This window comes from Opisthocomus hoazin, chromosome 21 (assembly GCF_030867145.1).
Source record: "Opisthocomus hoazin isolate bOpiHoa1 chromosome 21, bOpiHoa1.hap1, whole genome shotgun sequence".
NCBI classification, from domain to species: domain Eukaryota; kingdom Metazoa; phylum Chordata; class Aves; order Opisthocomiformes; family Opisthocomidae; genus Opisthocomus; species Opisthocomus hoazin.
Genome location: NC_134434.1, coordinates 6,135,262 through 6,155,546, shown reverse-complemented (window position 1 = coordinate 6,155,546; position 20,285 = coordinate 6,135,262). Strand labels below are relative to the sequence as shown.

The following is a 20,285-nucleotide window of genomic DNA, read 5'->3' as shown; positions in this document are numbered from 1 at the left end:
CTGCTTGGGCAGGGGGTTGGGCTGGGTGACCCACAGAGGTCCCTGCCAACCCCCACCATTCTGTGATTCTGTGAATTTTGCCCAGCCTAAAGGGAACTTGGTGGCAGTACGTGTCTGGATCACACAAGGAAGGAATGAAGCTCATTTGGCCACAGCTATGGCTTTTCACAGGGGACTCCACAGTAACTCTACTATTGACTGCCCATCTCCAAACTAAAACTCCAGGAGAGATGTAGTTGTAATGGGAGTGTGTCCCTGCAGGTGCCTATTCTATTCATTTGTATGTCTGAGGAAGTTTGGAGTGTTTCTACTTAGTGAAGAGATTCCTCCAATATTCTGAAGCCACAAAGGTTAGAAAAAAAACCCCCAACCAAAAAACAAACCCCACACCAGGCTCCTTTAGTCTCTGACTTGGGATTCAGCCCCATCCTTCCATTTGCAGCTTTCACAAAAGCGAGGTTTTAGACCGTCTCAATCAAACAAACAGATTTCTTGATGCTGGGGGACTTACAGACCTTTATACTCTTGTGGACAGAGAACAGATGAAAATGAAAGGGTTGAACTCACTCTCAGCACGCACAGTGCAGTCGTTATTTCTGTACAGAACGCTGCATTCCCAACGTTGTATCTCCCTCTACCGGTGACTTTTCGGGCACATATGACAAGCCCAAAATCAATTTGATCGGTGTCATGGAATGGTGACTGCTGGCTCGAACAGGAAGAACATGGCAACAGAAGATAAGTTTAAAAGTAAAGTTATAAGGTTGGAAGTTTTAAAGTTTCACTTTAGTTGTGTTTTCACACACCCCCCCCTTTTTTTTTGGTTGAGGGGATGGGGGAAAAGGGAGGGCAGGATGAAGGAAACAAACCAACAGATATTTGAATGGCTGGTGCACCAACAGGGGTTGCAAGGTTGCTTTCTTCTTATTATTCTCCTTTACATGGTAGCTTTTTAATGTATCTTCTAAGTCGGGCGATAGCTTTCTCAGAGCTAGATGTAAAACACGTCCCGTCTCTTCAAGTTTTTTTTCCCCACTTCATCATAGTATGAATATTCCTCTCTCCTATTTCTCACGCTCTGTCCACCAGAACTCATTCCTGATTAATAACATGTTCAAAACTTCTGTTAAGGGTACGCACAGGTGGGAGGAGACAACTTACAGAAGCTTATCAGCTCCAATAGTAGTGGCTGGGCATTAACAACCTCAAGAGCTCAAAGCAGCGCGAGTTGCTACTCAGGTCAACACTCAAGACGCAAGTACCTTCTCCCTTCAAAAGCAGTCATGGGCACCCAACGCCAGGACCCCAGAGAAGTTCCCGGGTCGTGGGCATAGGACCAAGCTCTCCTGCAGGCTCCAGAGGCGAAGGTTCAGCTGTGCTGTCAGCTGGGACTTGACCTGAAGGCTCCAGAGCGAACACAAAAGCTAAGCCATTAAGCTTCTTGCCTTCTACCACCTCATTAATAATGTATCCTCTACGGCCAAAGGAAAACACAGTATAGGGATAGGAAAAAACAAGAGACTGATTTAATTTAAGAATTTAAATCATTTTATTGCTTTACCTGCCATTAGAACAATCTATAACAAAAGGAATAGAATATATTAGCACATACAGTAAATCAGACTTATATAGTCAGATAACAATACAAAAATGGTCCTCTGGTTGACTATAGCTTTCTAGGGCAATAGATTTCGTAAATTTGCTAAAGGTGGACTAGCAAAAAATTGCTTCTAAAGCCCTGAATGTTAGCTAAGGCAAAACTATGCCAATTGTGGTTTCAAACATATTTAAATTGCACACAAAGGTAAAGCTATAAGTGTGATTAATATTAACTCAGACTTAGCTGATTTATCTTAAAATCTTGTAGGTAAAACTACAAAAGGGAGTAAACAGCAAGCTAAAAAGATGCAGTAGTGAAAGTTGCTTAGAAAGCTTCATATAAAAAAAATGTGCATTTTTTGTGGAGCTTTAACTAGTTTACAGTTTTTGGTGCTTTAAAGTAACACAAAGAAAAAAAAAAACACATACGAAAAAACCTGGATAAAGTCAAAACTTAAGAAAACAGTTTTACCAAAAAAACAACCCCCACCAACCAAAAAGGTAGCATTTGCTTACTCCTTAAGGACTCTGGCAGAAATCCTCTACTCAGCATCTTCTGAACAGAGAACTCAAACCACGAGCATTTCAATCCCATTACTGGGATTTCAGGTTCAGAAATACCCTGAAACCTTTTGTAAAGGCTTGATACCCTCAGCATTATTTTGCATCAATTAGCAGACTCTTTCCGACTATCTACGTGCCTGGGAGAAAGTCTGCTGAATTCGAATCCGTATCATCTCCAAAAGGAAGTAAAATGAGGGCCCCATTGTTAGAAGTAGTTGCACAACAAATGCAGAACTGCTTGCTGTCACTCCCAAATACAAACCTAGGCTACTTTATATAAATTACAGTTGAAAGGAAACCTTAAAAATCGCCTACTATTATTGAACCGTGGAATTCAGTAAAAACTTTTGGGAAGAATTGGTGCGCACGGAATAATGGAACACAAAGCTGGTAAATACTGAAATACATTTAAGACTCCGCAACATAGAATCATAGAAAGTTTTGGGTCGGAAGGGACCCTTAGAGGTCATCTAGTCCAACCCCCCTGCAGCGAGCAGGGACACTGCTAACTAGATCAGGTTGCATACTGAACTTGGAAAAAAGAGTGAGTATGAAATATGCGTCATGTGAATTCCATAAGCAAGGAAAGAGAATGCAACTTTTGTATTTAAACTAGATTTATAATTAACCATTTTAAAAACTATGAATTGACTGAGTTAAAAATAACTGAGTGTTGCTGGAAAGGTAAAACATTGACTTTTTCTGTCTCTCATTCTCTATCAAGAATAACGGCATCTGCATAGACCAGCAATCCTGCCACCTGCAACTGATGCTGGCCATAAATACTCCACATTTATCTTCCCTGGTAACAAACGGTCACCTGAACTGAGAATCATTTTTTAAAAAGTCAACTGAGGAATACAGAGCACGCAAGAGTCACCGGGAAAATAAAATCTTTGCTTCCGATTTCTACACCAGTCTAAGTACTTGAACATTACTAACAGCAGCACAGCTGTACCATTCTGACACCAATCTACATACTAGAGACCAAAGTTCGGCTTTTAACGTAACATTTGGTTCTTGCCACTTTGAACAGGAAGAGTTTTAAATGGCATATCTATCGCTGAAGAAAGAACATGAAAAAACAACAGTTGCGGCAAGTCAGCAAATTAAGTAACAACTTCAGGAGTTCACCAGAACTATTAATCTTGAAAGCTTCAATTTACACTTGACAAAAACATAACCAAGCAATCTTAAACCAGCAGACACAGGAACAATTAAACTGTTAAATTCCAACTGTGGCTTTCTTAGCAGCTGATGCCTCATGACTGAACCCAGGATTACAGTACCCAGAAAATTTAAAAAAAAAAAAAAAAAAAGAGAGAAAACGCCAAGCCCCAAGAAGCTCAATTACGAGGGCAGTTCTCATTTGAAAAGAAATACAGCAGATTATGACCAGCGCCTTAAGATCTGTCCAACAATTTGAGAAACACCTTTAAAAAAAAAATCCCCCCCTCCCACCCCGTACTGTCACCTGCTTAGGCTATGGCAATCGGCGTGGTACCAGGAGCGCTCTCCCTCGCTGAAGCAAGGCTGCGTGTGCCCGAGTTGGACACTGTTGCACAGAGAGAAGCCGTAAGAGCATACATCTCCATACAACTTTTCTATTAATTTAATGGGACAGAGAGCACAGAACTAATATGCTCTAAATTAAAAACAGTGCCATGAAAAGCAATTTTTTCTTTTTTTTTTTAGTTTTTTAAACAGACAGGAAGCTGCAAATGCCAGTGGCGGTGTGGCTCTGCATAAGGGTAATAAAGCAGTCTGCATTCGTGAAGCATGTTTTGGATAGGGAGGAAGGTTTCAGACAGACAGCGATACAAAACTGTTGTACTGCTGGATGTTTCGCTTGAGAATATCCGAGCACGGACCCAGGACACGTTCAAATCGGGGTCGATCAAGCTTTACACATTTCAACGGGCCACGAGCAACAACTGTGGCAGCACGGGGACGGTTCATCAACAGAGCTATTTCACCTAGGGCAACAGGAAAGTGTGAACAGTGTTAACAATCAACGTGCAAAAGAGCTGAACAAATTACCCTGTTGTATATCAAACTGCTGCAGGAATGGAACAGAAGGTAACTCATATTTTAACACTGATCAGAACAAGTATCTGTGCAGTTACTTTAGAAGCAACTGTGAAGACAGTTTAAAAAGACTACTTGAGGATTTTTTTTTTTATTAAAAAGCCCATCTGCATTCAAGTCTATCTGAAGAAGGCCTAAACAATTTTCAACACTGGTCCTATTTGAGAAAAGGTTATGTTTCAATTAGCCATGTAATTTTCCTAGTTAACAAGTAGTTATTCTTCTAACATGTAAGGTATGCTACTGTTCAATGCTGATATTTCTAGGAAACTCAGGACAACAAAACCATGGTATTGAAGTAAAAAAACATTAATACATAAGGCAGAAGCCTTTGACCCACAGCTAGCTGGAATCAAGAATCTGACTTTGCCACGGGCTGTGGAAAATGCGCATCTTGCTGAAGTCCCCTTGGATTCACATTTCCTAAGTTATGCACAAACATTTGAAACAAAGCTTTTAGCACAACTGTTACAACTGCTAAACAATGCATCTGGAGAGTGAAGTTTTCAACAAGCCCATTTCCATTGGTGACAACAGCTACCCCCAACATTCCTAGCAACAAGCACGAAAAGAAACCGCAGCATCAGCTTTGGGGTTTGTTTGGTTTTAAGCAGTCGGGCTGGTTATCTCCATGTTAGGACTGAGGGAAGAACTCAGTGCTCCTTGGAGAATAAGTTTGCCTGCATTATCAGAAGGGATGTTCAAAAGAAATGAGAAAAACTTTTCCTCTGTGCCCAATTAAAACTCTTCAACTCACTACCCTCCAAAACACAGGCTGGCAAAAGAATAAGTACATTCTAAGGGAGAGTTAAACCCCTGGGGGACAGGTCTGCAGCACCTGAACACATCAAGGGAAATATTGGAAAAGACTGAAATGACATACATAGAACAAGAATCCAGTAGTAGATACTGAGCTAAGCAGGCCTTTGGTCAGATCCAGTACTATCAGAGCAGTAATGAGTAAATCCCACTTCAGGCCTTGCAACAGAGTATTTGCCAATTAGATCATCTACAAAGCTGAAAAACTGAACAGACAACCAGAAGGCTTTCGCAAGAGGACTGCTTAGAGTAGAAAGGAGAGCGGACCTACCTTAAACATGAGAAAAAAATTGGGCTTTTATTTCTGAGAGAAGGAAGTATGTAAATATTAAATAGTAGGTTCTGCGGGGGAGGCTAGTTCTGTTTTGGAGGAGGCTTTGTTTTACAACTGCAAGCCACTTTTCTTCTGAACCCAAAATAAGGCCTCCAGGAATATCTTGTTCTATACTGTTAGATGATACTGCAAGAATGCTCCATGAGCATACATACCCAGTCCTTATCGATGATCCAAAATAAATCAACATGCACTAGACAAGTGATTAGTTCCATGTGAAGATTACTTCAAAGTCTTCACAAGTAACTATTTGTAATAGGATCTTTTTCAAGCCAAATCCACCTGTATACCATTTAACTTTTAGCTGAGTAAGAGCACCTTCAACAAAAGGAGAAAAGACCCCAATCTGCACTTGGGAGACTAGGTCCAGAGCACCACACAGTTTCAGGGTCCCCAGGACAAGATGCTGACTAAGCCGAGCCAGGCCAGCAGTGCCACCCAGAGAGTTAGGGGACTGCAGCACGGGATGTACAAAGAGATGCTGACAGAGCTGCGTTAGTCTGACCTGGAGAAAAGCAGGCTAAGGAGGGCATCTTATTGTAGTCTTCAGCTACATAATGAGCTATTATAAAGACAAAAACTAGACTGCTCTGCACAGTGAAAGGCAAAGTGACAAGCTGCAGAACAGGAAATTCTTGTCAAGTAGAAAGAAAAAAAATTTCAACAAGGCTGGTTTAACAGTGAAAGACATTGCCCAGAGAGGCTGCGAGATCTCCATCCCTGGAGACACAAGAGACTCAACTGGACACAGCCCTGAGCAATACGATGCAACATCAAAGTTAGCTCTGCTCAGGCTAGGGAGGTCAGACCAAATCACCACCAGGCCCTGTTAAATTAAAGTACTCTAGCATAATCACACTGCTGTGACATGCCTGCACACCTGAATGCCGTGACTCGACACTCGCCTGACATTAAGTGAAACCACAAGAGTGAGCCCAAAACAGTCATTAAGCAAATCCATCCCATGGCTGTCATCCACACAACACAGGTAAAATGGTGACAGTGGTGTATGTGATCATAGTTGTCATTATGTAACTCACCAAAATAATCAGAAGGTGCCAGTCTGCCCACTTCAACAAATTCTTCATTTTCTGATCGACGCTGTAAGACTGCAGCTGTGCCCTTTAATAAATCACAGCAATTAAACAGCTGGAATTGAAACACTGGATTCCACACGGAATCAGCTGCTTTGCAGAAATAACTGTTAAGATGTCTCAGTCTAAAAACCACTTCACAGTCCTTGCATAGTTCACCAGACTGCTCTGTAAAAACAGCTGGTCCTCCCTCCTCTCTAAGCATAAAATGTCTTGGGTATTTACAGATCTGCAACACTGATTTCTTTCTGGTTTTCCTCATAACAGTAAGAATATTACAGTGCGACTAGCAAAAAAAAAAAAAAACCACACCCAAAAAGCACCAGACAGAAGGCAATGATATCGCCAGCAAGCCATGAGTAGCTATCTAGAATGGGCCTCTACCATTCCGGAAAAGATAAACTTGTTTCAGCCAGAAATATGTTCCTTTTCTCCTGGAAACACTGTTTGTAAAAACAGCCAAACTAAATATAAGCTTCTGCACATCCAGCATGATTGTATTTCTTCAGGAATTCTCTACAAGTACATTCTTACATTTTTTCTCCAAGAGTCTATTTAGGGGCAGAATAAGCCATGTTAAAAATAAAGTTCTGAGCTTTTAGTTTTGACCTTACTTACCTCCAAGATAATGAAGAACTCATCTCCTGGCTCTCCCTGGACCACAATCTTTTCCCCATCCTCAAACTGTACCGGTTCCAATGCATCAGCTACAGTGAGACGCTCCCACTTGTCCAGAGATTCTAGAGAGTTAACAGTTCATTAAGAATATCTTTTCAAGGCACAAATTGCACTTTTTGCTCTGTCTTTATACAGAGGTCAATCTGTTTCTGGCTACATTTGTGCATCAGATATCAAGACTTGAATTAGAATTATTTTGGAATGATGCAGAAAAGCAGTACAGGCTCTGCAGTCAGATTTAACAGATTACCACAACAGCCTGTAATCATAGTAATGCTGGGTAACAGCTTTATTCAATATGACAGTTTATTCCACTTCAGAACAAAAAAAATTATCTCACTCACCCAATATAGATACTTTACTAAGGAATTCCTCATACATTTTTCTCTTCCTCAAAGTACTCCCCTAAAAAAAAAACAAAACAAAAAACACCACACACAAACTAAGTCTTCTTTCTCCTTCACGTTTTACATGAGGTTTCAAGTAAAACAAGACAAAAATAAATTTAACCAGACATACTGCATGCTCTCTCACAGACCCCAAACCCACAGGATTAAGTGCTTTCAAGTTGAATTATTTCAGTAATGTTTCAGAGTTCAGCAACCTTCATAAAGGACTTAGCATTTATTGCAGCCTTAATGCTTCTTAAATGCATTCTTACTGTATAACCTTATCAAAATTCACAACACCTGCTCAACTTAGTTACACCTGCTGTTCATACACACTACTTACAAATAACAAGCTAAAGAGAGAGCAGAATCAAAACATCTGACCAGGTAACCAGTAGGTATTACATCTTTAGTCCAGTTTAATACTGCACTGGTATTGTTTCATTCACCAATGCGAGATTCCCCCTTGCCCTGTGCCTGATAAGCATATGCCGAGTCATCAGCTTTCTGATTACAAAAGAGAGAGCACGATTTTGAATAAATGTATCCAGCAAAACACAGGCATGGATAGAAGGTCAAATGACCAGGATAAGTTGAGTGAATAGTAAAACCAAAAGCATAATTCCAGGTTAGCACACAGCTACTTGAGAAAATGGCATAAGCCCCACATCAGCTAGAAAAATACTTGCCATCAGGATCCTTCTATAGCTGTCTCTATCAATGCCCCACAACTTCACATTCGTCTTCGCTTTGACAGTCGCAGCGCGGGGAGTTCCATATATAAGGGCAAGTTCTCCAAAGCTTCCACCCTCACCAACGCTGGTTGCCCACTCGTTGTTCACATAAACCTGAAAGGCAGCGCATGGTGGTAAGCCAAGGCCCAGTGTCCTGCGAGCTGACTGGAGACGACACAAAGCTCCTGCCACCCCATAATTCCTTTACAGTAAAGGGAAATTCTCATGTCTGTATAGTCAGAGTTGACCATTCCAGGGTTTCCGTCAACACTTCACAGCCAACCTCAGTCCCAGCCACAGTTGTACTTTCACTGACAAAGGGACTCTCTTCTACATGGCATGCACAGAGACTACACACGTAGACCCCCGAGACCCTTTGATAGGAAATAAAATCCCAACAAAGTCTCTGTCAGAGAAAGCTATGGATTAGTTGGACTGGAAAGTAAAGTATCTGGTCATTCTTCAAACCTGCCCCACACGTCAACTAGACTCCACCCTGCACTTGTAAAGGATGAGTATTGTGTTGGTGTCTGAATCATTCATTCTGAAACTCAACACAACTCACAGTCTGCAGCCACACTGAGCCGTTACGGAGCAAAGAGGCTCCAAAGCAGAATAAACTTCTACAACTAAGAACTTCTAATAAGAAAAGCTGCTAAAGCAAGGACCTGTAGAAGAGGCCTACAAATATCAGACTATTCTTCTGCTAGGGATGAATATGTCATTAATAGTAACTACTAATAATGCTTACATCCATTTCTCCTTGATCAACAACATAGAAGTTATCACCTTCATCACCTAAAGAAGAAAAAAAAATATTGAGTACACACTAAGAAGAGTAAATCTTTGCAAGCATTCATGTTTCACAGAACTGGCTTCTCTGCCAGCTTTGATGTTTACAGTCTAGTAAGGTTGGCAGAAACAAATTTTGCACAGCTTACAGGGTGAAATTTCACATTTTGCTGCTACTGCACTCCTCTCAGTCCTGTGGAAGAGGACACTTACTGGTATGCGGGAGATCAGCAGCATTTCCAGGATGACTGGAAAGCCATACCGGATCCATAAACTGACATAACATGTTCCACAGAGCCATCAAATTATGATCTTTCCAATAGCTAACATACACAACAAAACCACATCTTCCTACAGCTGCTCCAGTCCTCACTGCAGCATGAGCTGTGCTTCAGGTAACACAGCAAGAAAGGGGCACTGCATCCAGACAGTGTTTTTATTTCAAAAAAACACCCCAAAACTGACAAGAGCACTAGGCCAGAGTCTGCTCACCATCTCCAACTTATTCACCAATGGAAACATTGTCACTTGCCTTGCTGTATGACAGTCTCTCCTGCAATGTAAGTGACGGGGAACATTGCATCAAAGATGTCACTGAAGAAAAGGATATCCAAATTAGTCAACTGCCATGCAGGCAGGCATTCACACATCCGCACCTCCAACCCACCAACACTTTTACTACAGCCTCTGTATGGTTACACTGACTGTTGTAAAGAGGCTGTGCAGCTTTGTACATCATGACACATTCAGCTCTTCTGAAGTCTGCACTTCAAGAAACTTTCTTTAAGACCACAAGGATTTATTCCTACCTTCTTTCGTTATCATCAAGATGGGCAAACAGCACATTCTTCTCAATAGCTTTGGCCAAAGCAGCCATAGTCTTATAATCTTTTGGAATAACCTAGGATATAATCAGAAAAAGTAACCGATTAATTTTTTCAAGAAAAATTTCATGCTCCGGAGTAAATAAATTATTTGAATTGCTACAAAACACTGGCTGAGTTCTTTAGTTTCTTTCAAGCACTACAAATCTAGAAACAAATACAGTCAATGTTTACAGCCAGTTTATGTGAAAGGTAAATAAAATCTTGTATTATTTTACACAGCTGTAAAAGCATCATTCCACACTAAGTTTGTAAGATTTTTTCCAAGAGCACAAGTATCTGCTCAACCCACATTTCCCTATGAATAGCAGGAAGTCTGCTCTGTCATTAGGCTAAATGTAATGTTGTTGCAGCTGTAGAGTAACTGGAAGCGCTTTGTTTATATATATAAAATATAAATATAAGTACATCTAAATATATATTGCTTCAAAGGGAACAGGTCTAAGTTATGTATAAACGGTTTAACTGCATGACAGTTTACTCTAACCTCCAATTAAACAGCTATACACACAGGTCTGCTTTCTGCAGTTATCACAAGACTCTACAGCCTACATGAGCTTAGTGTTATTTAATACACTGGACAGAGGGGGGTCTTAGTCAAACTCTTGGAATGAAGATGCAATTTTTAGCACCGTTTAAAAGTGAGAGCACCTTTCTAACATAAGATGCAGCATCCTCTTCTGTATAGACTTCTGCACTGATGGCCCCACGCCGCCTTCGACCCTTAACCACAGGGTTCACAGGAGGAGGAGGGGAGATTTCATCCTCCCGCGAGTCTGAGCGAGACCCAGACTTCTGTTGATTCAACAACTGCTTTGTTTCCTCCTAAACAGGAAGGAAGACATGTTTGTGTCACATAATCCAGTAAAGAAAAAAGTCATTATATATCACATTCCAATTTAGTCTGCCAGCGCAAGGGAGCTTCCTGTGTACTATTACTCCCACATCAAGGCAAACAGGACACTACAGCAACCAAGATCAAAGGCCTTTCAAAATAGACGGTAGATATGCCTCTCATTCATAACAATCAGATCACAATGGTGTTTATTTTAATAAGTTACACTAATAGTTTGATAAATTAAGAAGTATAGACATGTAGATTCCACTTTCCACCAGTGTATTCAACAGGCGATGAAGACATTCCACAAATGCTCAAGACACTTTTGGAACCGTAAATGCAGCAGTTCTCTCCCTCAGCTGCGAGGTGTTAAGCCTTTTACTATTTGAAAGACAGAAGAGCAGTTCCTCAGAAATCCATGTCACATGAGAAGCTTTGGAAACAAGGTCAAGTCATGGACCAACCTGATACCCAATAACCAACAGTTATTTTAGGAAAAAGAAATATGAACACCGCTTACAAAAGAGCTAGAGGAAGGATGCTGGAGGCCAAACAGCAGGTTTTGATCTGCAAACCACAGATTTGTCAACTTTGCAGGACCTTACATTTTCGTTATTTCCCTCAGTCACCTGTTGCGCTGTGTTGTACTGATATTGTACAAGACTAGATAGTGTACTTGCAAAAAAGTGAAGTCTAACTAACTTGACACACAGAAATTTGATTCTTCTATGTACCAGAAGATTCACCTTCATCAATTAAAATCAGATTAAAAACAAAACAAAAAAGCCACCCTTGGAGCCAGAGCATTTGCATCATAACAGCTCAAACGACACTGAGTTGCGGAAACAGGGTTTTTGGGACATGCGTTAAAAGAACAAGGAGTCATCTGTTCTCTGAGAGCTCCCAGCACTTTGAAAAGCTGGGTTTGTCCCAGTGTCCTTGATCAAACCGTACCCTGTCCAGCTGGGCAGCTTGCTGCTTGGCAGCCACGCTCCTGTCCGGAGGTGCAGAGGCTATGTATAACACCAGCACTTTGGGGAAAGACACATCAGATAACCACGACACTGAGTTTACATTTTACACTTCTCGGATAGCCAAAGAGCAAGCGCTGAGCCGTCGAATTACATTTCACTTCCTGCTTTTTGCCCATTGATAAAATAGTGCCACATTTCAAAATGATGGGAGCAAAACATATTTAAAGCCTTGTTTCCATCTTCTGATTTTAGAGAAACAAGTCTCAACTGAGATGAAGTTAAAAATAGCCTGAGCAGTAATAAGTGTTTGGTTTAAACTGCCTCTCCACCGAGCGGGCAACACCACCAGCCACAGAAACATACTGTTCGTTCACATACAGAATACTCAACCCATTGAAAAAAGACTTGACACTTTCTAAATAAGTGAACACCAGCTGCTCTATTTTTTTTCCAGTATCACATAAAATATAAAATATTGAGATCCTGTAACTTTGAGAGACAGAAGCACTTCGGCAGCATTTCGCTAGGGAGCCGCGTATCAGAGGCTCAAGAAGAGACTCAGCAAGGTAATGGCCCAGTCAGAGAACAAGGAAACTGCACCAATGGACAAAGTACAACTGGCAACTTCTGTCTGATCTGAGATTTAATATTACTATACTAAAAAGAAGCGCATTAAAGTAAGGCATGGACATAGGTATATTTTAAGTTAATGTATTGTCTTACCTGCCTGTAACTTGTTTCTATCTAAACAGTCTATCTACCTATTCTAAATAGTCTATGTACACACTCATCGAGAGAAAGAGTACCCCCAAACGAGAAATCTCCATTTATTCACATTATTCATCGCAAGACAACACTGTGCCATGGAGTAAGTGACGTGCTAAAAATCTCACTGTTTTCATAGCAGTAGCTTTTCAGTATTCATCTTTTCAAAAGACACCTTTTGTAACTTCTGATACTAAACCACATGCATTACACCACCAGATCAGAGAAAAATTACACTAGGCCCTGAAGAAAGAGTGGCAGTTGTTATTTGCAGTTACCTTAGAATTCAGCCAGTGTTTATAAGTGAGAGACGCCATTTGCTCAGGTTTAGAAGCTCCTCAAATTAAACACAATGGACAAAGGCATCCAGTTCATTCTGTACTGATCAGTATAAACATTGCCAGGATTTTAAAAAGGTTTATTACTAAAGCAGCCTATTTATTACATCCACGTGTTGATCCTGGCCTTTCAGGTGATGAAGCAGTTCAAAGAGTTTTCTGTGTCAGCGACCACTAACTGTAAATTTTGTTTTTCCTGACAGTAAGATATAGTTATTAATTCCATTAACGTTTCTTAGTTGTAATAATTTAAAAGTGATGAGTCTATCAGCTACTGAAGACGACCTTCATGATTTCAGAATTATGTTTTACACTGTATAGTCTGGCATCTAGTAATTTGCATTACACCAGAAACAGTCTCAGCTTCTTCTGGATAATATTTCTATCAGCTCTCCACATATTAAAAAAACCCCACCACTCCAAAGCTGAAAAAGCAGTGTTAGAAGCAGCTCTGCCATAAATTCACAACAGCATGGCATATCCTTCTTCACTACCATGTTTTGCGAGAGAAACACTTAGGAAATAGGAAAATAGTCAGGTATGTATCTGTGGATGCAGGGCAGGTAGTGGGGAACAGGTACAGTGACTAGATGTCAACCACACTTCATAATTCCAGCTTTCTATAAAGCCTAATATGTACATAACTGCATTACACACAGTATTTCAAAGACATGCTTACTCCAGTGGACAGCCATGTCCAATAGCCAAGATTCATCTGTCAGGCTGTAATAACGATCTCTACATTAAATTTCCACAGCTGAAACTACGTCACCCAGCCAAGCACAGCACTGGATAGCTCTTAGCTTTTAGCATGCATTGGTGTTACCAGACATGTTTGTGCAGCAAACAGAACAGAAGCCTTTGCACACCACAAACAGATCAAATAAAAACATTTATACAATCCATTTGTAGTAATTAGATTCATTTAACAGTCCTCATAATTCTGAGGAGGACATGTGAATTCCTACAGTAGCTACAACAGTCTCAGAGGCAGTAATGTTAATGTTTCTGAACATAAATTCAAAAGCATGTTTAAATGTCTCCAACGTATTTTAATAATATGACAGTGAATCAGCTGCGTGTGTGCATGCTGTGGAAGAGGTGACTTGTCAGGATAACTAGAGAGAAAATAGCAACTCAGCTCCAGTTTTAAATGGTGTTCCATCAAAATTCAATCTTAAAAAAATACTGTATCTCTACTTCAATTTCATCCAGTCTAACAGATGAAAGGATTTAAAAAGTATATTGAAAAGTTGCTCTGTTTTATTAAAGATCCAACAGACATAACAGAAGGTGAAACAGATTCCGTTTCAAACATTTCTGCTCTACCAGAGCTAAGCACCAGGTTAGAGCTGGTTAATAATAGTACTTAGCATTTGTGCTTTCCAGAGACGGATGTCAGAGGAGTTTGCTAACACAGCATAGGATGTTCAGTGTTCTGTTACTTGACAGCTATTAAGGTACCACATTGCCTGGTTAAAGTAAGACCAATCCGTTAGACTGAATGGTGAAATTACTCAGAGAAAACCGCAGCAACTTCAATTCAAGAATGCAAGAAGAAAAATGCTAGTTTCACTTTTAGCGATAGCTACACTAGTGGACATGTACAACCCATGCCACAATTCATAATAAAAAGACCCTAACCAAAACTGTAAGAGCAATTTAGGGGCAAAAAAACATTACCCAACCAGTTTTATTCTCACCTTCCTTATAGGTTGACAGAGTAAACAGACAATTTGCACCAGAATAAAATCACCATAAGTTATTCAACTCCAGAATACACGTCATTAACTTCAGAGCCAGGCTTGTCTTGCTAAAAAAAGTTCTAAATACTGCACGTTGACCATAAGTCCACCACACTAGAGCATCCAAATATTCCTATTTTATATCCCTATGTATGGATTGGTTTAGAATTTATTCTAAGCACAGTAATGCAGTTTACTTCGTAAAGTTTTGTCTATCAACACTTGTGGTAATTTTTTAAAAGTTATCCATTTATCAGTACTTGGAAACTTGAGAATCCAAGGTGGTGAAGGAGGCACAGTAACAGAGAGGGACAATGGATTTTTAAGAACCTGATTACTACCTGGTTTGCTGCTGGTATTCTCTCTGAAAGAGAATGTACTCAAGATGCAACCACCCAAAAAAAGTCAGACATATTACAGAGTTCTAGTTCCTTTAATAAGCAAAATGTTCCTTAAATACATTGCGAGTATAGGAGGTTAGCTTGCAGCATTTGGTCCATTAAAAGAGAATATCCACTATACACACTTAACTATACAAACTTATCTCTAGTGCTAATTTCTTTCTTCTTTACATCAGCAATGAGTAACGAGATAGAGAGAAAAAAAGAAAAAAGATACACCTCCCATATACACCAAGTACTGAATGCAGCACCTGCAAACGACTGCTGCACAAGGTCACAGCTACATTATTTACTACCGGCGTATTCTGAAGAGTCGTCGTATCTAACCTCTCCTCTGCATTAGCCTTTAACACCTCCCGTTTTCATAGCTGCTTCTTTTCCTATCTGCCTAGATATCAATATATAAAATTAACTGTTCAATAGAATATGAAATCACTGTTTCAAGCACGACCACTGAGATGACAAAATGCTTTCCATTCCCAAGATCCCAGAATGCTTCCAATACCACCACCACCAAAGAGAGCTTGAGGATAAACGCAAGAGGAACAACAAAGCAAAACACCAACACCGAACTCTCAAGAGAAGGCAGAAACACGCTTACTCTCCTAGAGATTTGGAATGCAAATACTTCCACTTTTCTCCAACTAAGCCTGGATAACTACCACTGGCCTACAACATCTGTGCTGAACCCAAATTATTGTAAACCCTTTGTCTCAATATAAGAAACCAAACGCCTATCGCCAGCGTCCAACCAAGGCCAAACGCCACGGTTATCATCTAACTACAGACACGATCGTGTATCCTGTCTATTAGCCTGAGTGTGCAAGCATTGGATGGGCTTACATCTGCACCCCAGCGGGGTAACTCTCCTTGTCACCCTATGTCCTGCCCTCCGTGCTTTGTTATGACAGAGGTGCTCTCACACCGCAATCAACTGGCATAAACTACTGGAAAATAGGATTTGTTTTCCAAAAGCATCAGTTCCAGTTTCAAACAGTCAATACAAACACTGGTCAAATCTGAAGCTCAGCCTCTAAATCACAAAGAGATGACATACATTTAGGTTGTTCCGCTCTCCTTGTTTCCCTCCCTCTATGTATTGTTACCTTCTCCAGTCTTTCAAAGTATTCTCTGAGGAATCCCATGGGTCTTTCAGGTCTCACTGTGCATAATTGTACAATGCAATCCTTCAGAAGTTGCTGGATGTTGTGTTTTTGGACATAAAGTTCACATTCCCGAAGACTACGCTCCTCCTCGCTGCTGCTGCTGCTAGAAGCTGCCATTGCTGAAGATAAGAGAAAGAGAAGGTTAAAGAACTAGTGGAAATAGTCAGACTCGTTATGCTGCACTATCATCTTACTGATATCACAGCATAAAAATATCTTTATCTGTAACAACAGTAGCTAAGCTAAACCATCAAAGAAAAAGCTATGAACTTACTTAGCACTTGGGAAAGAAATAAAAAAATTTGGGTGCTCTATGGCCACAGGCACAAAAGGAAAAGCGTTTGATTGAGCTGGGAAAGCTTCAACAACTCGGGCCCTGTGAGCACTCAAAGTCAGGGAGGCTTCCACCAAAACTTTCTGCTGACTAAACCTGGTACTTCGTAGGATTGGAGCCTCACTTCAGAGCTGCTTGGTCTGTGTGGAGTCACAGGGATGATGTCCAGGAGATAGATGGGCGGAAGCTTGGGATCCGAGAGGCCAGTGTGAAAAGTATTAGGAAGTGAAACTTGTTTAGGCCGAAGCCAAAGCCAGTTCGCCAAGTGCCAAGGCAGAGTCCACTAACAGAAATTATGGAATTAGAGGCATTTCTTCTAAACAGCTACTCTCCAGTTTAAACTGATCCATACTTCGTAACTATCTCTGTGGATACACTGCAATCCCAAAAATGTTTCTTCAACTATAAATAATCGAGAGTACATTGTTAAATACATCTGTTACGACACCAGGTTTTAAGAAAGCTTTAAAATTACAGTGCCAGCTGTAATACTTTCAAAAGTGTTCTTAAGCAGGTCCTTCCTCCCTTTCAGGTCACAGAACCATTTAAAAATACATTTTTACATACATATATATAAATAAACATTTCATGTCATTTTCTTCATAAAGCAATTAACACTGAGACAGATAAAGAAATAGGAAAGCATTTCTCAGGGCATTTTTGATGAAACAAAGAAAGTTACCTGGTACAGGGACAGTGGCAACAGCTTATGAATGCACAGTAAGATACCTTGATCCCAGGATCACCTTTTGAAAGGGGAAAAAAAAAATTGATTCAGACAAAATAATTCTGAGAAATGGCAAGTCACTGAAACACCAAGCAGTGCAGTCATACTACGTGGTTTATCCTACTGAGGCAGCAGACTGAGAAACTCAGGCCACACAGGCAATATAACACCATCCCCCTTTGAATTATGCTGCTGGAGATTACAGGAGGACTCGAGTTAATACAAAATTGCGAACACTCCAAACAGGTTTCATTCTTGTCACAGCTAATCCCTTCGTAAGTATGCACGGCAGATGTCTTATGTGTTGCATAAACGCCAAGTATGGACTTCACTAGGACCGAAAAAGTGCCTTAAAGCTCTCCAGTTACTTCTTTTGTTTTGACAACTCGCACAGTGAAGGTCAGTCCTAATTAACAGCCCCAGAGAAACTCGGTGGCTCCATGACAGCCTAATTACAACCTACGGAAAAAGCATCGCACTGCTGACAGACAGCGGACATGGGCCACGGCTGCTCATGAGAAAAGCAAGACCAGTGCAGAAAACAGCAAGGAAATTATGAAAACAGAATCACAGAATGGTCGGGGTTGGAAGGGACCTCTGTGGGTCACCCAGAGCAGGCTGCACAGCACCGCGGCCAGGCGGGGCTGGAATATCTCCAGAGAAGGAAACTCCACAACCTCCCTGGGCAGCCTGGGCCAGGGCTCCGTCACCCTCAGAGGGAAGAAGTTCTTCCTTGGGTTCAGCTGGAACTTCCTTGGCTTCAGTCTGTGCCCGTTGCCCCTTGTCCTGTCGCTGGGCACCACTGGAAAGAGTCTGGCCCCATCCTCCTGACCCCCACCCTGCAGATATTTAGAGGCATTTCTAAGGTCCCCTCTCACTCTTCTCTTGAAAACGCCAACACTGTTACCAGGTATTTTTTTCTGCACGTTGCAAACCCTGACTTTTCCAGACAGAGGGCTGCCCCGCGACTGCCCCAACCCGCCGGGGCCCGGCCTGCCCGCCCGCCCCGGGGCTGCCCCGCCAAAGCCTCACCGCGGGGCCGGGGCTGCTCGCCGCTCCCAGGAGGAGACCTCACGGCTCCAGCGCTGCGGGCAGGCAGCCCCACGGCGAAAGTAACGCCAGGACGGCGCCGGGGAGCGGGGGAGAACGCACAACCCCCTCAGCCCCGTGTCGGGCCGGGGAACCGCTTCGGCGCCCGAACGCCTCCGTGCCCAGCGCCTGCAGGCGACGCCCGGCGAGGGCCGAGGAGCCCGCGGGGGCCCCACGCAGCGCGGCGTCTCCCCACCCCAGGCGAGGAACGGGGACGCTGCCCCCCCCACCCCGGCGCGAGCCGCTCCCCTCAGCGAGGGCCGGGCCGCCGCCCCCAAGGCCGCAGGCCTCTCGCTCCCCGCCCTTCCCGCCCGGCCTCCCCCTCATGGGCTGCCCCGCCAGGTCGAGCCGGGCCGGGCGCCGCCGCTCACCTGGCGCGGGCGGCTCCTGCGGGCCCTCACCGCCCTCCGCCCGTCCCGGCCCGGCCGCGGCCTCGGCGATAGCAGCAACAGCAGCTCCCAAAGGCAGCTCCTACCGGAAACCGACAGGCCGCAGCCAATCACCGCCCGCCGTGACGTCAATGCGCCTCGCTCTCACCCAGAGCCGTCGCCGCGGTAACCTTAAAGGGGTAACGCGAAGAGGGCGTGTCTGGCGGGAGATGGCAGCGCTGGGAAGCGGGCAACCGCTTGCCCCTTTAAGGCGCGCGAGGGCGGCGGGGAGAGGAGGGCCGGGGCGCTGAGGGGAGCGGGCCGGGCCCCGCGGATCCGGTGGGGGGGGTCGAGGGGGGGCTCGGGGTGGCCTATCTCTCCGCGTGGGAGGGCCTGTCGCGACTGAGCGGTCATATCGCCTCAGTGATCGCTCAGAGGGTTTTGCGAGAAAAGATTTTACTGAATATTCGGAGCGAACCCGCGCCGCCTCCGCGCTGGGGGGGCCTTGCCCGGGAGCGAGCGGCGGCGCCGGGCTTCACCCAGACCCCACGAAATGGCGCCTGCGGCGGAGGGTGCTGCGGCCTGCGCGCCGGGCGGGGGTTAAACACCGACCCGGCGCGGCGGGTGGGGAGGCTGCGACGGGGGGGGAATAAACTGCGTTGGGCGAAGATTTCACTGTGATCGGTTCAATATGCACCCGCGGAGCCGTCTCGGGTGTCTTCGGGGCGAGAGGAGCCTCAGTCCCCGCGCTCCGTCCCTGAAGCCTGTAAGGGGTCAGCGAAGGCCTCGGAAGCGCTGGCAGGGGGAGACGGACCCCGCACAAGGACTCGGGAAGGAAGAAATGAAGCTGGAACGCTGCGTGCGCCCATCTCCTGCTGGCTGAGGACAGAGCTGGGTGTTAGAGCTGCTGCGGGAGCGCTTCCGCCAAAGTCACAGAATCACAGAATCGTCAGGGTTGGAAAAGATCTCTGAGATCATCAGCTGTCACCCCAACACCACCACGCCTGCTAAACCATGTCCCCAAGTGCCACATCCACACGGTGTTTGAACCTCTCCAGGGATGGGGACTCCACCACTGCCCTGGGCAGCCTGGTCCAATGCCTGACCACTCTTTCAGGAAAGAAACTTTTCCCAAGATCTAATCTAATTTTTCCTAATATCCAATTAATTTTTTCCTAATATTCTAATTTTTCCTACGAGGACAGGCTAAGAGAGTTGGGGCTGTTCAGCCTGGAGAAGAGAAGGCTCTGGGGTGGCCTTAGAGCAGCTGCCAGTGGCTGGAGGGGCCGACAGGAAGGATGGAGAGGGGCTTTGCACAAGGGGGTGTAGGGATAGGACAAGGGGAACGGCTCTAAACTAAAAACGGGCAGATTGAGATTAGAGATTAGGAAGAAATTTTTCCCCATGAGGGTGGTGAGGCCCTGGCCCAGGTTGCCCAGAGAAGCTGTGGGCTGCCCCCTCCCTGGCAGTGTTCAAGGCCAGGTTGGATGGAGCTGTGAGCACCCTGGGCTGGTGGAAGATGTCCCTGCTACTGGCAGGGGGGTTGGACCAGATGATCTTTAAGG

At 43.6% G+C, this 20,285-nt stretch overlaps 1 protein-coding gene across 1 annotated transcript; it reads right to left on the bottom strand.

Annotated features, from left to right (window-relative positions):
- Window positions 1-1,525: 1,525 nt before the first annotated feature.
- Window positions 1,526-18,835, bottom strand: PRKAR1A (protein kinase cAMP-dependent type I regulatory subunit alpha). Its single transcript, XM_075440747.1, has 12 exons — window positions 18,724-18,835; window positions 17,219-17,282; window positions 16,143-16,321; window positions 10,627-10,800; window positions 9,901-9,992; window positions 9,624-9,685; window positions 9,051-9,097; window positions 8,255-8,413; window positions 7,521-7,581; window positions 7,117-7,238; window positions 6,445-6,526; window positions 1,526-4,139 (listed from the first exon to the last, which is right to left on the bottom strand). Exons 3-12 carry the CDS (start codon window positions 16,317-16,319, stop codon window positions 3,967-3,969), a joined length of 1,149 nt encoding a protein of 382 aa, XP_075296862.1. The 5' UTR covers window positions 16,320-16,321; window positions 17,219-17,282; window positions 18,724-18,835; the 3' UTR covers window positions 1,526-3,966.
- Window positions 18,836-20,285: the final 1,450 nt, after the last annotated feature.

Bases quoted from the DNA above. Each gene is read 5' to 3' on its own strand.
- PRKAR1A (XM_075440747.1), bottom strand. From the start codon at position 16,319: ATGGCAGCTTCTAGCAGCAGCAGCAGCGAGGAGGAGCGTAGTCTTCGG. The intron at 9,686-9,900 runs GTAGGAATAAAT...CCTTTTCTTCAG, and splicing joins CTTGATGATAACGAAAGAAG to TGACATCTTTGATGCAATGT. The intron at 7,582-8,254 runs GCAAGTATTTTT...TTTTTTTTTTAG, and splicing joins GCTATAGAAGGATCCTGATG to GGGAGTACTTTGAGGAAGAG.